Below are 23,850 nucleotides of genomic sequence, written 5' to 3' on the forward strand. Positions count from 1 at the left end.
ACACTGGGAATTTGGGAAGATGCCTTTGCACCCAGCTGGCCCCAGGGAGCTGGTGCTGGCCATCCGGGAGCCCCCTCCCAGACCGAAGGCTGGGAAGTCCCCAATGTGCTTCCTGCAGGGCTGAGACACTGAAATGACTCATCCAGCTTGGTTTTACTACAGATTAATTTGAGGCTCTTTCTTCAGCCCTTGCCCGCCGCAACAAAGCCCCACTGCCTGGGGTGGCCATCCCATGGTGGGAGGAATGGGGGGGCTTTGGGAAACTAGCCCTGTGCTCCCATGTGTCCCGGTTGTAGGCAATAACCCAGATCCTTCTGTAGTGGTTGGGGGTCTTTTTGTGTTACTGCCCCCAGAACCCAATGGCTTCCCCAAATGTCCTCTTTCCATTGATTCATGGCAGTGGGATGTGCCCCTGAATACAGGATGTGCAGCTCTCACCCCCGCCTTGCAGCAGGCAGCAGCCCTGTTTTGGAGATACTTCTGTTTTTCTTTGTTTTAAAAATCTTCACGGGTCTGCAAATCTCTCCCCCATACAAAACTCTGCCATTCCTACTTTGAAGCCACTATGTCACTTGCCCATCTGTGTGGTATTAAATTACTTGGAGTTTAAAAAGCTGCACGTATCCTAGCTGACACCCCAGCCGATACCTTGCTCAGGCAGCATGCAAATCCCCCGTGTGCATTAAGTGAAGTGGTTTTTCACCCTGGCAGCTGGTTTGCATCAGTACCTTTCACTGAAATGATTTATTTTTTCCTCCCCCTGCCCCACCCCCAGGTCCTAGAAAGGGTCAACAAGGGAGGAGCATCCATCCCTCTGGACCTGCTTGCTGTTGTAGGGCTTCAGGCACTTCTGCCGCTTGTTTTGGTTAAACTGGGGTTTAAGCAGTCCTGTTGGCGCTGAACCTCCCTCCCCATCATGTGCTTATTGAAATAGTTGGTGATAATTTTTTTTTTTTCCCCAGGGTAGCCACCAGTTTGTGGATGCCAGACAGTTACTGCTCTTCCTCTCCAACACTGAGTCACCCGAGGGGGCTGTGGACACCCACGGGCTGGTTTCTCTTTGGTTTTGTTTTTGTTTTAAATTTGGTTTACTTTTCTGTTTACTCAAAAGGGTCAACCACAGCCATATTTCACTGCATCGGCAGAATAAACCTCCGCATCTCCCTTCAGCACTGCTGCTGCGGGAACTGGATTTGCATTGCCTTGGCTTGCCAAGACCATCCTCATCCTCCGTTGTTGGCTTTAACGCCCAAACAAGCCTGAACCCACCCGGTCTCCAACACCTCTCCCCAGCACATTACTGGAAGCCCTATGCACCCACCATGTTCTGGTTTCTATTCTGACTCAGCATCACCCCACTGGTCATGTCTGATGACCAGAGGAGCAGCAGAGCAACCAGCTATGGTCCTCCTTGTCCTCTTGCCAGCTTGCTGTCACTGGTGTGTGTCCCTGGGGTGGATCATCCCATGGGCTCCATCTCTCACTGCCTCCCTCCCCAAGCCATCTTGTGACGTGCCTCCCTCCTCACCCTCGTGTCTGTCCTCAGCGTGCAGCAGTTCTCATCTGTGCTGTATTTTATCTGGTGTTTCTCCAGACTTTAGGTAAACCACAGATATGTTTTTTAGTTTCCCCCCCACCCGCCTCCACTCCCACAGCTCATTTTCATGTGCATCTTTTCATCCAAAGAGAAAGAAAAGACATCCTAGTAACCCCAATAGCCTCCTTTGGGTCACCTCAAAGCCCGCTGTGACCCCCTGGCTGCTCCCCAGCCTCCTGCAAGCACCCGCACTGCTGCCCGCTTCCCACCCAGCTTCTCCCAGCTCCCATCCTCGGGGGAGCCGCGCGGGGAAGGTCTGCGGTTGAAAGCAGCCTCTGCCTTCCCATGCCCCTTCCCTGACCTCCTCTGCTTTTCTGCTCAGCGTTTCCTGCCTTATCACCTCCCCCAGCTGCAAAGTTGGGGCCCACTTCAGCATCGCGGAGCCCTGCGGAGGTGGCTGGCGATGGATGGACCAGGGGACACACACATCTTCTCCCTTCACCGTTCCTTTCCGCATTACGCCTCCCCATCCTGCATAACCTCAGGCTGTAAACCAGGAGGTAAATATTTTTCAGCAAGCCATCCCCATCACACGCCCGGCTTCGGTGCTGTTCCAGGCCAGGCACATTTTTATTGCTGTGCCTCACCCGCTCCTGCATCCAACCAGAATCCCGGTGCTGCCTGCCAGGAGCGTGCATGCCACTCCTCCCTTCGCGTGCCTCTCGGGGCTGCCTGGGCTTGCCGGGCAGCTGGGAGCTGCCAGCACCCACAAGGACAAGCCCGAGGGCTTGGGGCAGGGTTGGGAGCATCCCTGGCACATCCTGAGCACACCGCTGCCCTGGCTGTAGTCCCACTTGCCATGGGACCAAGGAGTGGGAGGACTGGCCCAGCACCATTGGGCCACCCCTTCCCATTGCTTTTATGGAGCAAGGGTGCAACCCATCCAAGAGCCCATGGCGCAAAAAATCAGAGGATTGCTACAGAAATACAGCAGCGATGGGGCAATGCATGATTTCCTCCAAGCACCCATCTGCAGAGCAGCAAATTCAGCTTGCACCTGGGGAAGATGCTGCAGGCATTGCTGTTGCCTGTCCCTCTCTGTCTCCCCCAGACCCAGAGGCGCAGGCGAGCAGCCATCCTCACCCAGCGCTGGCACCCCTTTCCTGTCCTTCCTCACCTCCCTCCAGCCCCGCTGCAGCTGTGCCGTGATGGATGGGATGACCTGAAGCTGGGAACTGGACCAAATGTGGTCAAAGCAGCATCCCTGGCCTGTCTCTCGGCGTGTTTTCAGGCACCAAGCCCTCGTGGTGGTGAATCCCTCACTGGCTTCTCTGCCCGGGCAGCATCCCTCTTCCCCCCCCAGCAGCATCTCTGCTGCTTGCCAAGCCCCTGCTCCGTGGGTTGAGGGCCCTCACCAGTGCTGTAGCAGCTGTGGGGCCGCCGTCAGCATCTCCCACCGCAGCACTGCCCTCCAGACAGGCTGGCAGCCAACCCAGTTTCTTTTCACTGCCAACTAAGAGGTGGAAATACAGCGTTTTAAGCCTGACTTGCCATTAGATCAGTTTTCCTCTTGCCAATGTAATTGAGCCTAGTGTGCTGAGGCTGTTTTACAGCCCGGTGCTCGCTCCATCAGCAGCCTTCAAATTAGGTGATGCAGGGTACTGACCGCACGTACCCCAGGCAGCATCCTTCCCTGCATCCCTGGGCTGCCTCACCACTGCCTGCCTGGCCAGGGAGTGGGGCCAGCGCTGCTGCCTTGGACTCTCCCCCCTCAGTCCTTGTACTTTGCTTTGCTTTTTGGTGGCATTTTGTTTCGGCAAGCTCGAGATAAGGCAGTGGGAGGGAGCGCAGGGCTGACATGGGGTGGTTGTATCCTATAGGACTTGCTTATGGCCCTGCTGAATCACAGTTGAACCACAAAAACCAGGAGCGGCAGCTGAATATTAAATAAAAGATTTGACTTTTATTTAAAATAAAATGTATTTGTACATAGTCTTGAAACCACAGACTACAGGAACACAACATTGGTTATTCCTTGGTGTTAGATAGGGCAGGAGATCCCTCCTCGTCAGCGTTAACGCAGTGCTGTCTTAACGAACGGGGAGGTCCTGGCCCCAGGTATCCATTATCGAGGGTGCTGTGGCGCAGCTCTGAAATCCCATTTAACTTAGATAAAAATTTATGGACTGAAATTGGGGGGTTTGGGGCTTTTTTTGTTTTGTTTCTTGGTTATTCCCCATACTCCTTACAGGCATACTACAGTTAATGCTGATACACCAGATCTATGCAATATTCCAGCTGGCTTGTGAGGCTAGTTAAAAAAACTGTACAATTTTATAAAATTTGTGTTTTTTACATTAGTTACACAAAACCTATACTTCATAGACCTTTACTTCATATTGTAATGAAAAAGTTTGCATATCATAGGCAGAACAGTGACTATGCTGGTGAATACTAAAAGTGTCATAATACAATATGGTGTAAAAATAAAATAAAATTAAAAAAAAGACAATATAAATGATTATCAAAAGGCAAGTTAACAAATAAACCCAAGATGTAACAGACTAACAGAAGATCATCTTCAAGGCCACACGGAACTATCTTCAAAGTCATGTCAGGCACCTCTAGCAGTCCTGGTGCATGTAGTGTGAAAGGAGAGATGGCAAATCTACTTACGGGTAGGACGACTTCAAAACAGGTCAAATGTACAGGATAAAAAACACAAAAAAAAGAAAGAAAACACTCATGCATTAAACATGATAAATAGACTTCATATAGGTTAAGCCCTGGATGGCTTTACGAGAAGATGGCTTAGAGTTCTCTTAGAAAATTGGCTGGTTTTAAGTCAGTCAAATCTTATCCTGATCTGCCCATCAGATTCTGTATCTAAAGGCCAGCAGCACGATCACCCGGCCCAGATACGGTCTTGTTATAACAAATTAACAGAAGTGCTCATTAGTGCACACAGATTAACTGGTCTGGTAATGCAAAAATTTTCATGATAAAAAAAAAAAAAAGAAAGATACATTTCAAGCTTTATTAAGCAGCATATTTCAAAGAACAGCTTTTTAAAGTTAAATATTAATATGGCCATGGGGTTTCCTCTTGGTGGACAGTACATGGGACTCAGACCCAACCACTGGTCAGTTTGTAGAACATCTCTTCATCTAAACTTTCATTCTGATCTTTCGCTCGTGTCGACAAGAAGATGTAGCCGCCGATGAACTCGTGAACCACTTTGCAATCCACCTCCGTGCAAATGAAGGATACCCGAACATCGTCTGCAAACTCCACCGTCACCTAGAAGGCAGAAAGATGGGGGTCAGCCTTGTCGGTGCCTTCCCAAAGGAGTTACACTGACGCGCACGCTCCCCTTCTGCCTGCTGCTTCTTTTGTTAACCCAGACGCCTCTTCCATTGCCTAAGCAAAATCCACCATGTCCATGATGACTTGGCCTTGATGATCATCATGGTTCCCTTCTAACTTGAGACATTCTGTAATTCTATGACGCAATGATTATTGTTCACGTGTTCAGATACAGAAATACCTTTTATGGCTCCTAAAATGAATTTTATTTAATTTTCTATTATTTTATTTATTTAAATTATCATTATACCTTTTAATCTCCTGTGACTCAAGAGATAATCAGCCAGTGTGTTTGCACCTCTTGGCAGTGAGCATGTGATGACACCTTTGCTTCAAGAGAAACAGAGACTGGGTGCAGACCTGTCAAGGGCTGGGATTTCTTTCCAGTTTTCCCTGTGAGTGTATGCTGGTCTTGTAAGTTGAATTTTGGCCACAGAAATGTTTTATGGGGGCTGGGAGAGCTCATTTTGGAGTGACTGGATAGACTGACCTTTTATTGATGCCCTCTATTTTTTTGTGCCCCCATCACTGACAGCTCTGTGGGAGGGAAGGGGAATCCCAGCAGCGCGTCTGAGCTGAATAATTGGGATATCGGGGCTTACAACCGGGTCGAAACAAAGACTCCGAGGCAGAGAGGAAGCTGAATAATTTCTCCAGCAACTCTTAATGAGCCACAAACCGCAGGAGAACAGCCCCATGTATCCCTGGCAATTTTAATTAGGTGTTCTGCGGAAAAGGAGCACAAAAAGTTTGTGCATCCAAATATAATGATCGGGTAAAAGCCCATCTCGGAGCCTAGCGAAGTGTCTACTGTTGCTTTTCATTACTGACATGAAAGTCTGAGCTGTACTGCAAATAAAAGGCATTTTAGTATGGGTAAGGCCCAGTACATTTATGTCACTGGTTAGGATCAAGCTTGGGCATCAGTTCTGAAGTCTGATTTTATTTAGCTGCCTTTGAGTGGGTGTTCACAGACCGGAGAAAATCGTTACGCATTAAGTGTGTAACTGGCTTAAAGATTCAAGGGTTTTTTTTCTTCTTTTTAAGGGTCATACTCAGCTCCACCAGCAGTTAGGACAAGCTCCACTAGATCTCTAAGGAGGGTGGAAGAGCAGGGCGGAGAAAATATATTACATTAACACAGCCAAATGGGACACGCTTTAGAAAACAGCGGTGTGAAAACCTGACTTTTTAAAGGTCGACTTTCAAAGTCAACTTAAAAAACCCTGAGAGAGCGCCTGTCTCATGTCACAGGAGTGAGGGAAGCATCCGAGGTGTAAACCAGTGGCTCACCATTTTAATCTCCCAGTTCACATTCCACTGCTTCATGTTGCTGAACCGCCAGGTTTTGACGGCATCGCCTGTGCTTGCGTCCATCCGTATCAGCCGGTTGTAGGCGATGCCGATCAGCTCCTCCTTCTTGCCCCCCTGGAACCTGTGACACGGTGAGGGATTAATAAATGCACACCTGCAATACACAGCTACGTGTGTTAAAATCAGCAGCTGAGTTAACTCATAAAATCAGCTTTGTAAGTCAATGCAATTAATGCTTTTAATTTCAGTTCAAGTTCCACAGCTAAGGATGCGCCGCACAGTTAACGTACTCCACGTATTTATCCATGACATTCCTCCTGTTCTGCCCAGCAGACCCACAGACCTTGCAATGAAATGCGTGATGCCGAACTCCGGCAGCGACTGCCAGGCTTGAATAAACCGCATCTTGGCCTCGATGAGACTCATTTGAGCGACGTTCTGGTGGGCTTCCAGGATGCGCGCTGTGATCTGCGGGCGGCGAGACACACCAGCTTTAGGCAAGGGGGTTCATCAGTGGCATCTCGACTATCACGCAAATGGGTAATGACTTGGGAGGCATTTGGGAGCCAGCACGGTTACAAACAGCACAGATAATCGGTAATTTCTACCCTGAGATCTTATTTTAGCTAGGACCGCTCAAAGCCTGCAACCACGGGTGATAAACGTGGTGCTGCTTTTGTTCGTCTCTCCAGATATATAAAAGCAACTATGGATCTGAGCTGTCTGGAAGCAGAGCTGCTCAGGCTCGGTTAGTTTAAGATGCAGGTTGTGAGTGAACGGCCGGGCAGATTTCTGGTGTAGGGTTTCCAGTTTTGCAGCATAAATCACTGGGGGACCATTATAAAAACCAAACAGGGCCCAAGTTTCTCAGGAAGGGCATAGATTTTGTTAGTCTTTTCATTACTGCTCTCCAAACCAAAGGGGTTCTAGACTATTTTAATTTTTATCTTAAATTTATCTTAATTTTATTGTTGCCGTCACTTACCAAGTCTCTTACATAGCCTGGCTGTAGATGGCAAGGCGAAAAAAAAAAAAAAGAAAAGGAGGCAGAAAGAAAAAAAAGCAATCAGAAATATGGCAATAAAGCAAAGAAAAAGTGTAAATTAACTGCAAACCAAAGTTCAAGCAAAAAACCACATGCACAATTTCTTAGGCGGAGAAGCAGCCAAAGTGAATGTCAGGATGGAGAGGGGACACGCGAGCAGAGATGCATCGCTCGTGCCAGCCCTGCCTGAGCACCGGCGCGGTCCTGGCTGGCTGGCACTGTGTAGACATGGTTTTGGTCCTGAGATGGTTTTAGTCCTGCTGGTGGATGAAGGGGAGGGTGAAGGTGCCAGCTCAGGGGAGAATTCACATCCTCACGCTCCTCCCCATGCCTCTGCACAAACTCAAGCCCGCTTACTTGCAGAGGAAGCTCAATGCGAAGCTCAGCAGCTCGCTATGGGCTGTTTAGCTCAATAGTTCCTTTTATCTGAGATATACAGAGAAATGATGAGGATGCTGCTTGGGGTTACAAGTGGCTGGAGCACAGCATCAGCTGGGCTTCCTGGGGACGCATCTGTCCTTGCAAACCGGCTGGATGCTGCTCTGCCGCTGAACCCCAGCAATGCACTGGAGAGCTGTGAATATTCTTACTTTGTGTTGGGTAGGTTTTTTTTGGTGCTCCCCAAACCCAACCTGCCAACCCTATGCTGCTGCAAGGGCACGTGGAGACAAACATCACCCAGGTAGATCGGGGGCTGCTATAGGACCAAACGCCTCTATAAATCCTCTGGCAAGGCCCATTTTGGCACCATTTGTAGGCTGCATGACCTCTTCCTCCTCCTCCTCCTCCTTCCCCCGTGCTGGGGCGCCAAGGGACCCTCATGGCTGAATTCCTTACATTCCCGCAGCCTCCATCCCTCCGTCCCTCCCAGCTGTGCCAGCACTTGTGCGGCCGGCAAACATCCTCTGCTGCTGCAAGCTCTGGCTCTGGCCATAAAGGAAAAGCCTAAATCCGCTGTTTAGCCGATGTCTACAGGGGACACGACGTTTGCATCATGGCTTGGAGTGGGGCTCGGGCTCGTGCCTGTCCCCGCACTTTGACGGAGGTTATTTTTATAAGGAGGATACCTGCACGATAAGCAAGTTCTGCAAGCTAATATTTTTCCAGGTGCCTCCATTTTACTGAGTTCAAGCCTAGAAGGTATTATATATGTTAAAATGGTGTATTTATGCAGCGTTTCCTCCATCCAAGTGGATATAAAGGCTTATTCAGAAGAACAATAAGGGCTATATAAAATATAACTCCACTGCCAGGAAATCATCATGCTGTGCCAATAAAAAGTTATATTTTTCCTGCTTCTCTGACTTGCAGCCTTCTTCTGGGTTTGGAGAAATCGTATCTAGCCACAGCCAGCCAGGCTGTGAAGCTACAGCTGAACGATTAAGTCACCAAAAGGCCACAGAGCAATGCCTTACTTATTTTTGCTGCTGTCCTGACATATAATGTCTTTCAGAAAGTCATGCATTCATTTCCAGCGCAGAACAGTTCAGCCCTGTCATGCACGGATCGAATGTAGTGTGGAGTTCAAGCACAAGTCACAGCAACTCAAAATGAAGCAATGTTTCAAGGACTGGCATTTGGAAGTAGTGGAAAAGCAAAGAGGGAAATATGCAAACCGCATTACAGCCAAGTCTGGATAAAGCACTGCAAGGAACTGCAACTCCGCTCATCCTGAGGATTTCTGCACGGACTCTGTGCAAGGGAATGGGTTTTAGTCCCAGCACCGGGGACTGATTCCATCTCATTGCTGCTACGTCTGTGCAGGGAGGTATGGGGGCAGCTGACCCATACTTTGCTGCACCATCACTCGGTATCAGCAGGGGGAAAAAACATTCCCAAAATGTATTTCAAATAAACGTAACTAAAATTTAAATGCATTTAAAATAAACGGTTCCCCGCTGCCGAGGCTGTGTACGTGCACCGTCGCATAACATGTGGCATAATGAAGATCGTGGGTGTCATCCCCAGGTGCTGGATCGAAACCACGTATTTCAGTCGGCATCTCATTTTAGTAACCGTGTGCATTCAATTAAGTGACGACATCCAAAACATGTAGTGTTAAAGTCTGGCTACCACCAAAAGGGGTGTATGGTCAGCCTGGTCCACACCAACACCAACACCGCTCCGGGAGAGTGGGCCAGCACATACCTGCTTGTTCTTGTACTTCTTCAGGTAGCGAGGAGAAACCAGACACTCGGGATTAATGTCAGTGTTGATTTGTTCTGGGATCACCTGTGGGTCTGGGTTCAAATGCTGCATTTTCAGGAAGGAGAGGATGTTCTGCACCTCCATGCCGTAGGAGCTGTCTGCCATCGTCTTGCCCTTCGAGGCCAGGCGGCAGGCGGCCATCCAGCTGGCGTACTGCGTCTCCTGCCCCCCAAAACACAGACCCGTGCCCATTAGAGCGGTGGGACTACCATCTACTCCCCCCAGTAGAACTCCAGGGAGTCTTTATTTCCCTTCCATCCTCAGGAGACTCGAGCACACACAAAGATGGGCAGAATCCCAGCCAACGTGTAGGCTACGACCATGGGACAAAGCCAAGGAAAAGCAGGGGCTGGTTTTCTCCTCCAAATTTGCACATGTGCTCACATGCAATGCTGAACATTGAGATGAGACGCATGTGAGTGCATCTGCTCATTTTTTTTACTCGACACCAGCTACACGGCACATCCGAGCATGAGCTGATGGTGGGCAAAGGGCAAAGAGACGGCCAGTCCAATAAACTTACGTTATCGCAGCGAAGCCAGATTTCATTCATTCCCTCCGCCACTGGAATCAGAAGTTTGATGTTAAACTTCTGACCAGAGATGTTCACATCAGGGGTAACTTCACAGCCTGCAATGAGGGAGCCAGTGCTTAACAAGGCTGTGAACAACTATGCTTTAAAAAAGAGGTAAAAACCAGTGCTTAACAAGGCTGTGAACAACTATGCTTTAAAAAAGAGGTAAAAACCAAAAAAAAAATAAATATGAAGACAAGAAAAAGCAACGCTCTCCAACTAAAGGGTCTCCGATGGCATCTCAGGGCTGCAAAAGTTTCACACCACATCTCTGATGGCATGAACACTCTACACAGCAGGGAGAACAACCGTGTCAGATGTCTCTTTTTCCAAGAGACAGGAAAAAAGGGGGGGAAAAGCAAGACCTGATCTGAAAGCGATGAAGCCAAAGCTAACACGTGCTCGCAGAATTCATCTCATAGATCCTGCGTGGCCTCGTGAACGGACCTGACGGCTGGCAAACACCCTGTGTCCCTGAAATTTTCATGAAGGGGTAGGAAAAGGTGGCTAGACAGGTGCTGAAACCCCTACACATTATTATGGCTGAGTGCGTAGCTGCTGCAATCAGTGGCGAGGTGTGAGCATCCCACTTTAGGTGTTGAACTAAGAGAACTGCAGAGAACTACAAGCGGTTGTATAAACACTGGGGGAGTGATGAAACGGAACAGCCAAGTTAGCCGGGGCGCTTGCTTCAATGCCGCCTCCAAGAATTTTTAAACGTGCTGTCACAGCAGATATTTCAAAAGTTCCCAAAAAGGTCCTGCGGGCCGGGCTTCGCTCTGACTGCAGCTCGAGGTCGCTTGGCATCACATCTGCTCCTGCCTCCACAGGGCAAAAAATGAGCTCTCTGCAGTTTGGTGGCTGCCGGAACAGGAATGTTTAACTTGACATCTGAAAAGCCAACCGACCGTAGCAATTTAAAAACCCTATGTGCAAGGCTCACAGGGAGCACTTCAGTGAGGCTGCTCACAACCAAGCACCGGGGAAAGGAGGAAAAAAATTTAACAGCAGCGGAGGAACAGAATGGTCTGTTCTCTCCAGCTCAAATTTATTGCTGATGGTTGATGATGGGAAACTGTTCACTGTTGAACTTAGTCCTCTTTGATAAAACCTGTACATACAGAAAACATATTTTATGAGAAAAATCTTATTTTCAATATTTAACTGTTATTTTATTAGAAGATGGTTGTAAATATTTAGGTTCTTCAGTGTAAAAAGCAGACTGTAACTTTAGGTGGCAGAGGAAAGTAACAATAAAAAACTATACATTTTAATATAGCTTAGAACAAGATGCGAGAGAAGCAGCCTGCTACTGGAATGAAATGCAACAGGGCTTCCGCTTAACTTACCTCTCAGGTTCATCTGGTGTGCAGGAGTCCCGTTGGATTCCTCTTTGCTTTTATAGCAGGAGATAGAGGTATCTTTGAAGGTGCACCAATATGGCTTGTAGCCTTTCAATGTCAGCTTCTTGGGCCTGCCAGACAGGTTGAGGGACATGACATTTGGTTTAAGCTCCTAAACCAAGCTGCTGCACCGGGAAACTTGTTTCACCCTTGAAAATCTGGTGTCAGCAGCTTGGATTTTGCTTGCCCCTGTGATAGTCCTTGCCTGGGACCTCAGCCACCACTCGCCATCCCTTCGCTACAACGTTGGGTCAAGAAATTGAGCTACAATTGCAAGTCTGGACTCTTCAGTCCCATGGAGGTCCCACTAATTTGGGACAAGGTGGGAGGAGCTGGAGAACTGTATTACAAAAATACACATGCCCATCAACCGCTGCAAAATATGCCTCTTTGCTCGCCACATTAAACTGGAACCACTTTGCTCAAGCTCTGAAAGGAAGCGGTACTTCTAAAAGACTTGTCAGTCAAGCACATGCATGAATACACTTGTTGTTTTCTTCTTAAATACTCCATTTCACATCAGAAAAGGTTCAGTTCTTTTCTATGGAAAACATGGATTTTGCTTGACTCTGCGGAGAGCTGACGGCCCTGCAAGCCCGCAGCAAAGCAAAGCGACCACCTGGCATGGTGGTACCCTGAGCCCGCTTAGCCCACCACAAGCCCAGGACCTTTGTAGAGCTGCATGTTTCCGAATTTCTTTATCCCCCCTAATTTCTAAACCTTATTTGAAGGCTGTGCAGCCTCTCACTGCAATGCATTTCTCACGTCTCCATCCCAGAAACAGCTGCTGAACCCTCATCTATAGAAATCAAATACGTGATGGCCCCAGTTGCTGGTCTGGGAGACTCTGCACTTTCACTTTCAAGCAAAAGCATGCTGGGGGCTGCTCTGGGTGCATGGGTCTGGAGGAAACGGGAGGTGGGGGAGAAACAGCATCTGCCTGAACCTCGCTGTTCCCACACCTGAAGGGCATCCCAGGCTGGGACATCTGCTGCCTCCTCCTCCTGCCTTTCCTGATTTTCCTCTTCCTAAAGCCCTGACACACACAGTTGTGCCCTGTGCAACCTTTACAACCACAATCTCCTTTGAAAGCTGCCTCCCACAACAGAAGTCACCAACCTACAGCGAAGTCATCCTACACATGCAGGTTTCCCCATCCTTCACTAAAGATGCTTTACTACATCTTTACTGTCCTGAGCTTTTTTGAGGGCTCCTTTAAACTGCAAAGTGCTGTGCAGCACTTTGGCTGGCACAGGCGGTAACCTGGCTGGCAGGGGAGAGAGAAACATCCCAAGTCTCTACAGCAAAACCAAGCACTTATAGGGACATATATATAGGACTTACATATACGGCATACTTGGGACATATATTGCAGCTCCTCCCCAACCGAAGTGTGACAAGAGGCACGTCCAAAGCTGAGCCAGATACTAACTGCGCCATTTACACTGGGCTTCTGGAACTAAAATACCTCCTGGCCCTCCATTTTAGGAACAAATGGCAATTCTGTGCTTCTCTGCCGTGGCAGAACGGCCTCAAATCCCAACCCCAGGGTTTGGGGCTTGCGCCAGGTGAGGAACCAGCAGCTTCTTGCTGCTCCATCTCCTGCCCCACCAACTGGTGCTCCAATTTGCAAGCCATTAGCTCCCCAAGTCCTGCCAAATAAGCGCATCAAAGGAAAAAGCAAGTCTTTTGTTTGTTTGCTTGTTCAAGGGGGGAAAAAATACCCACTCAGATGCAGGGCACAAGCTGCAGCCCTGAAACTCTGCCCCAGTTAAGACAGACCGCAAGCCCAGACCCACACGGAGACCTTATTAATTAGCCTTCAGAGAGGGAGAGTTTTTCAGAACAGAAGTGCTAGGTTCTGGCTCCAGAACCAAACAATAAAATAAAGGCTTGTTCCAGAGCTATTTCTCTGCCTACAGCTTTTCTTCTATATCCTATAGCTATGCTGTGAAATCTCATTATTTCCAGTTTCCAGAACTTTCACCGTAACCCTTGCCGCAGCAGGCAATAAATTGCAAAAGACCGTTGTGGCTGCCAAACTGTACTCAAAGTCCAGACGCTGCTGTTCCCAGTTTCCACATACACTGTCCAAGTCCAAGCAAAATTAAAAAAACACCTAAATCCTGAGTGAGCTGGAAGAGGAGCGGAGTCAGCTTAACCTGCTCCTTTTGGCAAGGAGAGGGCAGTTAGACTGGGATCCCGGCTGCTTAGAATTCATCTGGCCTCTTGCAAACCAGCAGAAGTATTTGAGCGAGGTTTCTAAGTCTCAGTCCTAATTTTAGGATGGCTTGATTATCTCCTGAGCATTAACCATGTCAGAGAAATATCCCAGCACATGCTGCTGGCTACGGGATGCAGCAAGCTCTCCTGGAGGGATGCGTACCTGCTAGGGCAGCAATGGTGGGAAAACATCCTGGGTTTTATATCTAAGAACCAATCAACTTCAGTATCAAATATTTCGAACAGTGTGAAATTCTTAGTGACTGTGCTACAGGATAAAGAAGGAAAATGTTTTAATAGTAAAAGAGCACAGATGCTGAGCTGTGGTATTACGCAGCTGCTGCTGGGTGGCTTTTCACACAAGGTAACATAGAGGTGCGCAGCAAGATCTTAAGGCCAGGGGATTAAAAAAAAAAAAAAAAAAAGGATATTAGGCGGTAGGACTATTAATTATTCACAGACATTACCAGTTTCACAAGCACCTCTTCCCATCAGCACTTACTTGAAGACTTTAATGTAGTCGGCAAGCTCTGGGATGGAAGTGATGTCACCCTGAAAAGTAAAGATTATCCCGTTGACCCGCCAGCCCGAGCAAGCGGAGCCCGGTGGTGGGGCCAGGAGGGGAGCGATGCTGCACGGGGCAGGAAGCTGGTGGCAGCTTCACCGGCCAACACTGGGGCTCAGGGGTCACGCAAATGCTTCTGAGAAAGCCTCATCCACTTCAGGGGAGAAGCAAGCAAAGAAAAAAAATCTATGGCACAGAAGTGCTGTTAGGAAACCAGAGGACAGGGTTTTAGTTTTCTTTCAGGAATTGCTGCTGCCGCCGGAGCCAATTCCCACCCGTGAGGTCACCGGCGGTCACACCGGCTCGTGTTCACACAGGGATTTTTCTCCTCCCTTAGTTATTAGGTTATGTTCCAAACAAAAGGAAAAGATGCTGCTCTGCACCTCCCTGCAGGACTGGGGAAGGGCTTTCTGACGGTCTAGAAAGGTTTTTCTCCCCCAGCGTTTTTCACATTGAGTTTATCTTCATGCTCTGCATGAGGAAGATATACAGGGTGGTACTCGCAATACCCGCGAGATCGAATTGAAGGGTTTTTGAAGGACAGAAAAAGCAAAAACTGCTTCAATAGCTTCCAGTAGCAAGACAGTTTACTTTCCGTCTGCAATGAGCAATGCTGTTTATAGATACCACGGGGAAAAAAATGCAGAATCTAAACAAACAATCCAGTAATTGCCCATTATCCATATTCAATTACTCGAATGCATCTGGAAATGGCTAGTGTTAGCAACCCCTATGGAAAAGGATGGAGTTTTTTTGATGAATCATTGTTGTCTTCACTCCTATCTGGCAGGGACTGTTCCTTAGTACTGTGTTTCAAATCTGGTTTTGCAAAGATATTATAAAAGATCCCTTGGTGATAAAAGCTTGTCATCGTTTCTGTCGCACCAAAGCAGTGCTGCTCTCCCTGTGGCGCCTGGTTAATACTGTAAACTTCTGCCGTTATTAATGCTAGTAAAGCAGGCTAAGTATGGATGTTAACTTCAAAAAGACCCTTCATAAACGCCTAAAAAAATTACATGAAGTGCAAGACTGGAAAATTTCAGGGATTTTAGGGTTTGAAAGAACTTAAAATGAAACTCAGAGATGGTATAAATGTGAAAAATGCCTGGAAAAGCTGTGCTGTGCCAAGTCTGACTGGACCTTGTGGTTTTTCTGCAGCTTAGTTCTTGGACTTTACATTTTTAAAGATGGAAAACCAGTGTTAAAACAGCATATCAGAAAAAAAAACCCTGAAATCCTCTGAAATTCAGTCATAGCCCACTCCAGGCTAAAATCCAGTCTAATAAAAATAGGGTTCCATAAGCATAAGTTATTTCTGAAAATCACAGCAGCTGTTTAGGTGCTGTAAAAGTTTGCCATGAATTAAAAACAGTGGAAGAGAAACCTCAGCATGAAGAACTCCATATTTTGGAAAGTCAGTAGCGAGAACAGAGTCAAAATTAATTTTAATTTAGGTTCCCATTATCTCACCAGGAAGGTGGCTTGGTGCCGGGGGGGAGGGTGAGTTCAGTAAGATCCTGGCTCCTCCAGGACTTCTCCAGCACCATTTGGTGTTATGGTCTCAGCAGGAAAAAAAGCAATATTGCACTTGACCTCTGCAACAACGCAGAGCTGGGTATGTAGGACTGGCTGAGCAATCCCTGCTAAATTAACTGCAAACCCCCCAAAAACAGAAGGCAGTCTTACAGCTTAAATGAAGCCTGCGGTTCAATACGTCCATGTGCTCAAAGAGGTTTTATGCTGTTCTGGGCTCAGAGCAGAGCTCCAGCTTGGTGCTGGCCCCATGCTGGACACTGCCCGGGGTTCCCTCCCACCCAAACTACCTTTTGGTATTTTAAAAAAATACTATTTTAAAGAAAATATTATTGGGGTCTATGTTTTGTGTTGCTTCACTGGGTTGTGGAACTTCCTCATGCTGTGAGAGCAGAAACAGAAAAAAGGGGAGAGGAAGGAAATAAAAAAGGTTGGATGCCTGGGAAAACTCCCAGCTTGGGATGATTATTCCTGCCTTGTGTGAGGTGGGGAGGGGACGTGCAAGCTGCCCTGCCACTACACGCTTGCAGCCCTTACCAGGATTGTCGATGTTTTGCCACCTTCCAAAGTAATTTCCAGATCCGAGAGTGCAGCATCCACCTCATCCACCTCCTTGTCGCTGTTGTTCAGGTGGTTTTCCGAGGACATGATGGACAGCTTATTGATGTGGTACTGAAATGCAAAGCACAGCACTTCACCAGGATGCTCCAGTGATCTGCTGGCTGCTGTGGGCTCATCACAACACAGCCACCACGCTTGGGAAGCAGAGAGTGGAAAAACAGAGCCGTATCCTCTGCGGGAGCAGAGGTTAGCGAGCACTGAGACCTACACGCAGTTGAGACAGGAATGACCAGCTTGGCTGTTTTCAGTCCAAGGAGTCAGTGGTACGAACCCTGAAGGACTGCTCTGGACCTCACGGGGCAGAGCAACTCTTTTCACAGCATCACATACTGGCTGAGGTTGGAAGGGACCTCTGCAAGTCATCTGGTCCTACCCTCTGTGCAAGCAGGGTCACCTAAAGCTGTTGTCCAGGACAGCGTCCAGTTGCCTTGGGTATCTCCAAGGATGGAGACTCCACAACCTCTCTGGGCAACCTATGCCAGTGCTCGGTCACCCTCACAGTAAAAAAATGTTTCCTGATGTTCAGAGGGAACCTCCTGTGTTTCAGTTTGTGCCCATTGCCTCTGGTCCTGGCACTGGGCACCACTGAGAACAGCCTGGCTGCAGCTCCTTTCCAGCCTCCCACCAGGCATTTACATACATTAGTAACATCCCCCTGAACCCTGTCTTCTCCAAGCTGAACAGTCCCAGCTCCCTCAGCCTTTCCACATAGGCAAGGTGCTTCAGGACCTTCATCATCCTTGTGGCCCTCCCCTGGCCTTTCTCCAGTGTGTCCCTGTCTCCCTTGCACTGAGGAGCCCAGAACTGGATGCAGCACTCCAGGTGTGGCCCCACCAGTGCTGAGCAGAGGGGAAGGATCCCCTCCCTCGACCTGCTGGTAATGCTTTGCCCAGTGCAGCCCAGGATACCATTCAACCTTCTTTCCTCCAGGGGCACCTTGCTGGCTGATGTTCAACTTGGTGTTCACCAGCAACCCCAGGTCCTTTTCTGCCAAGCTGCTTCCCAGCTGGGAGGCCCCCAGAATATACTGGTGCTGGGGTTGTTCCTCTCCAGGGCCAGGACTTTGCAGTTCCCCTTGTTGAACTCCACGAGGTTCGTGTTGGCCCATTTCTCCAGCCTGCCGAAGTCCCTCTGGATGGCAGCACGACCCTCTGGTGTTATCAGCCACTCCTCTCAATTTGGGAGGATCCATTGCATCTTTTACCCCAAGAAAACCAAAACATCCATAAAATCTCACACAAAGGACCACATCCAACCCACTCTGGACTACTTGGAGAGTCTTCATATTTCTGTTTTCACTCTTATTTTTCCTAGGAAGGGCTCTAGGAGCAGACAGCCCTCCTCTTCATGGGGATATTTCTGCCTCCTACAGCAACAAGGCATGCCAGACCACACGTAGCAAATGGCCTGCCATCCATCTTACAGATGTCAATAGCAGGTGTAGTATTTATGCCAAATCACACCAAGTATTTCACAAAACAGATAAATAAATAGTTTTGGGAAACCCACAGACTACCACCAGCTGTCTGGGGGGCAGCGTGCCAGAAACACATAGTTCAGTAACCTAGTGTACTTACTGGGGATTTTTAAGAAGGGCAAAACTAAAAGTTAAGATAGACATAAACATGTTTGGTAAAAGAAGGTCAAGTTCCTTTTCATGAGAAGTAATCAGCAGCAAATATTTAAATTACCTAATAAGCTCCAGTGAGTATCAGGAGATGGGAAATGATCTGACCTCTACCAGCATGGGAAATCCAAGCTCCCACCAAAGACAAAGACCAGTTACAGCAGTTTTCCCTTATTGTGTTAATCAACATTCATCAACAGAGAGGTCTGCAAAGCTACAAAATCAAGTTTAACCAAAACTGTAAGTGTCTTGGGCTGCCTCCTACCTGCAGCGCCGCAAACATCATCATTTCTTCCTCCGTGCACTCAATCTCCTCCAGCAGAATAGCCCATTTGGACTGCTCGTACAGCTGGTTGATCCTGATCGCGTCATACTACAGCACAGTGCAAAAACACAGACTGGTTGTAAAATGTATGAGCTCAGTTCAAGACGCACCACTACGTGTTTCATTTCAACACAACACTTCAATCTGAGACTGAAAAGCCTCTGCCACCGAAGCAGAGTGGCTCTAAGCAACCCTCTAGTGATACCTAAGCATTAGCGAACTGGTACATGGGAGCACGTAAACCTGGGTTTGATGCCTGCATGACCAATTTTCAAAGCAGTGGAGGATTTACCAACACAAAAGCACATTAGAGATAAAGGCATCATTCGCTCAATGCCTTTGCCTGCAAGATGCAAGTAAAAAACCAACAGCTCTGTACCTTTGGATTCAGGTCAAAAAAGCTGTAGTACTTGAACCGGAGCAGCAAAGCCTCATTTTCTTTCACCTCCTGCTCCATAAGAGATCGGGACGAATCCAGCCACCTGTAAATTGTCAACATGGGATAACACACACAAAAAACTCTGGTGCAGTTGTGATGCTTTCAAGAATGCAACTTAAAACCACATATTGGGGGAAAAAAAAAAAACCCAAACAAAAAAGGAAGAAAAGAGCAGAAGACAAAATCCTTAACTCACCCTTGGTTGATTTTGGCTTTATCGAGCAGTGCCTGTGGCTTGTACATTTTTGCTAAGGACTCTGGGGAGGTGACGGGCTGGCTCACGGCCAGGATGCCCGGGTTGCCCTCCGACAAGGCACTGTCACCAAACCAGGCTGAAGTGGGTGACAGGGGACTGCCGTCGTGAGCGTCATAGGTCGGTGTCATCGTTTTGCTATACAGTCCTGGGCTTGAATATATGTTTCCTACCGGTAAGAGGAATAGAAGCTCGGAGTTAGCTCAGGGCCAAGCCCTGCCTGCTCCCAACCAAGCCAACTCAGAGGCACAAACCTGAAGCCAGCAGATGAAAAAACTTCCCTTTTTTTACCATTTTTTTTTCCACAATGGGAAAACGCTGTGCTGCTTGTTTTCCCATGAAAAGCTGTCCCTCTCTCTCGGCTCTTCTCCGAGAGCAAAACTAATGGAAAACTCATCCTAGCCCAAATTCATGGGAAAAGGTGCAGCTCTCCCACGCCAGGAAACTCCTTCCCCCTGTGTTTCTGTGGCACCTGGGACATGAACAGCCCCCAACTTACCGGTATTACCTGTTGCTTAAAGATTTTGGAAGTCAAAAGTTTTAGAGGAGCAGGAAAATAAACTAAGGGCGCAGCCAAAGAGACCAGAGGCAGAGCGCAAAAGTCCTACTGAGGTGGAGCTCACCTTTGACGGGGCCGATGTAAAGAATATCGGTGCCTATAGAGAGGGAAAGAAAGGAGGGAAGTGAGAAGGCGAGAGAAAGTCACTTGGAGAGAAGGAAAGGACAGAAGCCGAAAATGGGCATTTTCAGAAGAGGGCAGAATAGCACAGGTAAGGTTTAACCACCCAAACTGAGTGTGTGCAGCAGCGCTGGTGGACTCGGCAGGCAAAGCAACCAAAGTGACTCCACGTTATTTTATTCACGTTACAAGAAACAGCTGGGCACGGAAACACGGCATTTCACGGATGGAAAAGCTTGCTGAGACGGCCAAACAAATTTGGTATTAATATGCTGAGCAAGTGGTGCGATTTGGTGCAAAACTGATCCCAAAGCCCACATTACTCCCAGGCCTTTTAAAGCTTTACAGTTCATACAGACTCAAAGCAGACCAAAAAAAAACCTTCTTAAAATTACAAATTTGAAGAGAAGAAAGCGGATCCAGCTTGGTACCTCATCCTCCAAAATAGCTGAGAGCTAAATAGTCCCTATTCATCTCACAGGAGTATTGGTTTTTAAGTTAAGAATATAAAATCCAGATTTTCAAAATAAGGGAGGTTTCACGATTGTATCCTAATGTCAGTAATTCCACTGCATGTGGATATCGGGCAATAAGCTCAGCATCACTTGCTGGGCATAAATCTGCACACCAGTACCTAGAAGGACCACTAATGAACTGGCTTTTTGGGAAAGATCTGTGTCCTTTTAAAATCACAAGCCTACTCAGATGTGCAAATCGATGCTCTTCCACTCTACCTCCAAAAACACTACTGAGGGTGTCAAAGGCGGCATGTGGCAGGGTTGAGATGCCACAAGCAAGGTCTTCTGTGCCACCTCATGCTGCTGCCCTGAACCACCTCGGGCCACCCTCCACCTCCTCACTCGAAATGATCCCTCCTCTCTGAGTGAGCAAGACATGATAGAACGCTGAGCTAAGACATCTGGAAAAGTCTAAGACCAAACCAACAGAAAAACCTCTCCAAACTGTCAGTTTTTGCAATGGGTATCTCAAGGAGCAGTAAGAATGGTTTGAATCAGTGGCATGTCAATGACAGCCAACATCTGGGTTAGGAAACTTAATACAGAAACATGATTCTAAACTGCCTGACAGAATGGAAAATACAACTGAAAACCATCCGTCACCATTGAACAAGAAAACCACCAGGATGCTTTTAATGCTCATGCTAGTTTTGCCAGCATCCCGGTTTGTATTAATGACCTGGGGGACCAGTAAGCACTGTGTGTACCTGCCTTCAGGACAAACCCAGCAAACCAGGCATGAGCAAAAAAGCAGCAGAAATGGTCAAGGGATGGAGATATCCACCTTCAAGCTTCACACTTGCAAGGAGAAGGCCAGAGGCAACTTGCCAGGTACTTACACCAGGTACTTATACTTTGGGAGTTGAACTTGGTGATCCTTATGGTCCCTTCCAACCTGAGATATTCTACAATACTATGATTATAAAGGTGGCAGAAACGTGCTCTCCCCACAGACCACTGTAATGCTAGAACAGAGCAGTCTAACAAGAACCAGCAATACAGCACCAGCACCATCCGTAACCTGCATCCCGAGAGATGCTCTTGCTTCCTCCCCATCTGCCCTTGCAGTGTGCCAGCCTCCACCTTCACGTGGCTCAAGCAGACAGGGCTGAGCATTAACTGGGCCATCAGAAGAAAACCCCACTTCTTGCCCCAAATCAGGCAGATTTTCCCATGGACATCTCCCCACATTCCTCCGTTCAGGTGTCTACTCCAGAGGAGCAAAGCTTCCCCTCGGATGTTCTCCTCATGACCTTCTCCAAACATCTGAAACATCTCAGAAGAAGCTTCCCTTAAAGAATATGCCTGAGGGCAGGCAATGTCATGGAAAGTTCCAGGTGAAATAGCTGTAAGTTTGGCAAACTTATAAACAAGTGAATACAGGTCTTCTAATGGAAAGTGTTGGGCAACATGTACTGTGGGTGTATTGACAGCTCTGCCTACAGTGATTTAAATGGTTTCATTGCCAGGTACAGGGAGCTCGGTGACAAAACATGCCCATCACATCTTCATGCACTGAAATAAGCAGATCCTGAAATATTAACTCACTTTCCAGAAGTATTCGGCACACAAACTGATGTTGGAACAACACTACAAAAAGCTTATTCAGATTAAAACCATGACCTTTAACTAATGGCACCTAAACATGGCAGGTAGCTGCAGTAATTAAAACCTGCAGCAAAAGTACTTTCATTCACAAGGAAAGCAAAACCAGCAAGATAGTTCAAAGCTACTCACTGAAAGACCAATAATTAATTAAAATAAAAAGCTATCTTTTGCATATATTTCCCTTGAAGCAGGCCAAGTATTTCCTATTACTCTAATGGAGATGCCCTCTGTGAATGCTGACTTTTGGGAAGGTTAATTATGGACTTTCAAGATGAAAATGCCAAATGAAAATGAAAATTGAGCCTTGCCTGATTCAGCGAAAACTGCCTGAGTCAGGAGTGGGAGAGGACTAGTCCAGAAATATTTTCAAGTAACTAAGAGGAGAAAGAGCAAGACCGGAGCAAAAGAAGAATTATTTTTCCCTTGCTACGAACCCGTGCTGATGGCTCCCTGCAGAGCCCATGTGCACATCACTCTGGCACGGCAGCTCGAGGGCATCATCGCCCTCGCCCGTGCCCTGCGCAGCCAAAACCTTGCAAGCTCAGAGTCACAAGTGGCACTAACCACACTGCATGACCTTCACTTGTACTTCATTTAATTTAAGACCAATTAATACAACTTTATGAAATTCCAAGTTTGTTTTTTTTTTAATTAAATCTGCCCTGCTTCCTTCTTATCGCTGGATTTAAACCCAAGAGCTCTGGCAGCCAGACACGTCTTGCCTGCCCAGCAGTGTGCATCACTGCGGCTTTCTCCACAAGTCCATTTGGGCTAAAGTGCTCCCACTTGGCCGACTTTATGGTTTAAACTCCTGCCATTTGCCTTCAAACACCAGACCTCCAGCAGCCACGGAGCAGAGCCAAAAAAACCCTCTGCTTGCAAACACCTCCCTGTATCACTTTGCTGCCTGGGGCAAGAGATGTTACTCCATCAGCAATGTTACTCCATTAGTGATGTTACTCCGTTAGTAATTCTCTTACCAATGCTGCTCTGGTTCTGTAAGCCAGACTGGTAAACTACCCTCCCAGCAATAAAAGGGTTTTTTTAGCATTAGGATCTATAGCTACACCCTTAACATAAGCAAACACTAATGCAATGGGTTTTGCTGGGCTATAAGGAGTAGAGCAGTGGTACTGCCTAAAACAAACCTGGAATTTGACATTAGGAAAGATTTTCCATTTAACTCCTTTCTTAATAGGGTAAGAAAACCTTTCAGTAACACAATCTGAGTGTTAAAGTGGTCACACTTGGTTTCTGTTTTATTTTATGAAGTCTGGCATTCTTCTGCTCCCCCATATGCGTGACAGCTTCAGGCATGCATCTGTGTGACCGTGACTGAGTGCTGCAGCCCTGCATGATCCGTGGGATTTATCTGGGGTCCGTTCCTTGCACAGACCTTAAGGAGTTAGGTCAGACCAACACCGCTATGTTATTTTCCCCCCCATTTTATTATCTGCTTGCCTCCTGCCAACCCCTTTCTTGCAAGCTCATCCTCGCAAAGCAAGCCCCAGCTCACCCGACCCTGGCGTGATCAGCGGACCCTCCAGCTCGAAGGCGTCATCTTCACATTGATCATCCAACTTCTTCTTTTTTTTCTTTGATGGATCTCTGGGTTTCCTCAAAAGGGAGAGCTCTTCTGGATGCCTGATGTCTGGGGAGAAAATGGACCACTTTTATAAAGGCAGGATGGAAAAAAAGGGGAAAAAAGAATATCTTCCCATTAGAAACAATATCCAGCAATGTGCAGGATCTCCCTCGGCTGATACTCCTGCTTTGCAGTGGTTAAAAATCAAGTTGAGCACATTTTCCCTGCAAGCCTGTCAGAAACAAACATGGTCCTTGGCTGGAGAGGTAACACAGCATTTGGGTAAAATGCAGAACTGCCCAGGCACAGCCACTCAAATGCAAATATAAGCACTGCCAGAACCTGCGACAGAGCCTAGTACCATTCCCACCCATTACCGTAAATATTAATATAAAAAATTATATGTATTAATCAGCATGTAACCCCC

At 47.5% G+C, this 23,850-nt stretch overlaps 1 protein-coding gene across 4 annotated transcripts in view; it reads right to left on the reverse strand.

Annotated features, from left to right (window-relative positions):
- Positions 1 to 3,480: 3,480 nt before the first annotated feature.
- Positions 3,481 to 23,850, reverse strand: part of FERMT2 (FERM domain containing kindlin 2) — a 52,043-nt gene continuing 31,673 nt past the window's right edge. The window contains exons 3-16 of one of the 4 annotated variants that reach the window (XM_027794632.2): positions 23,355 to 23,489; positions 19,657 to 19,689; positions 18,977 to 19,202; positions 18,721 to 18,823; positions 18,282 to 18,389; positions 16,306 to 16,440; positions 14,173 to 14,222; positions 11,394 to 11,518; positions 9,994 to 10,100; positions 9,411 to 9,632; positions 7,203 to 7,223; positions 6,561 to 6,685; positions 6,197 to 6,338; positions 3,481 to 4,837 (exon numbers count right to left, since the gene is read on the reverse strand). In XM_027794632.2, coding sequence (XP_027650433.2) covers positions 4,664 to 4,837; positions 6,197 to 6,338; positions 6,561 to 6,685; positions 7,203 to 7,223; positions 9,411 to 9,632; positions 9,994 to 10,100; positions 11,394 to 11,518; positions 14,173 to 14,222; positions 16,306 to 16,440; positions 18,282 to 18,389; positions 18,721 to 18,823; positions 18,977 to 19,202; positions 19,657 to 19,689; positions 23,355 to 23,489 — 1,706 coding nt within the window. In that variant the 3' untranslated portion in view covers positions 3,481 to 4,663. The remainder of the gene's footprint in view (positions 4,838 to 6,196; positions 6,339 to 6,560; positions 6,686 to 7,202; positions 7,224 to 9,410; positions 9,633 to 9,993; positions 10,101 to 11,393; positions 11,519 to 14,172; positions 14,223 to 16,305; positions 16,441 to 18,281; positions 18,390 to 18,720; positions 18,824 to 18,976; positions 19,203 to 19,656; positions 19,690 to 23,354; positions 23,490 to 23,850) is intronic. The other 3 variants (XM_027794633.2, XM_055807771.1, XM_005243000.4) reach the window with 3 other exon arrangements.

This window comes from Falco peregrinus, chromosome 1 (assembly GCF_023634155.1).
Source record: "Falco peregrinus isolate bFalPer1 chromosome 1, bFalPer1.pri, whole genome shotgun sequence".
Classification (NCBI taxonomy): Eukaryota; Metazoa; Chordata; class Aves; order Falconiformes; family Falconidae; genus Falco; species Falco peregrinus.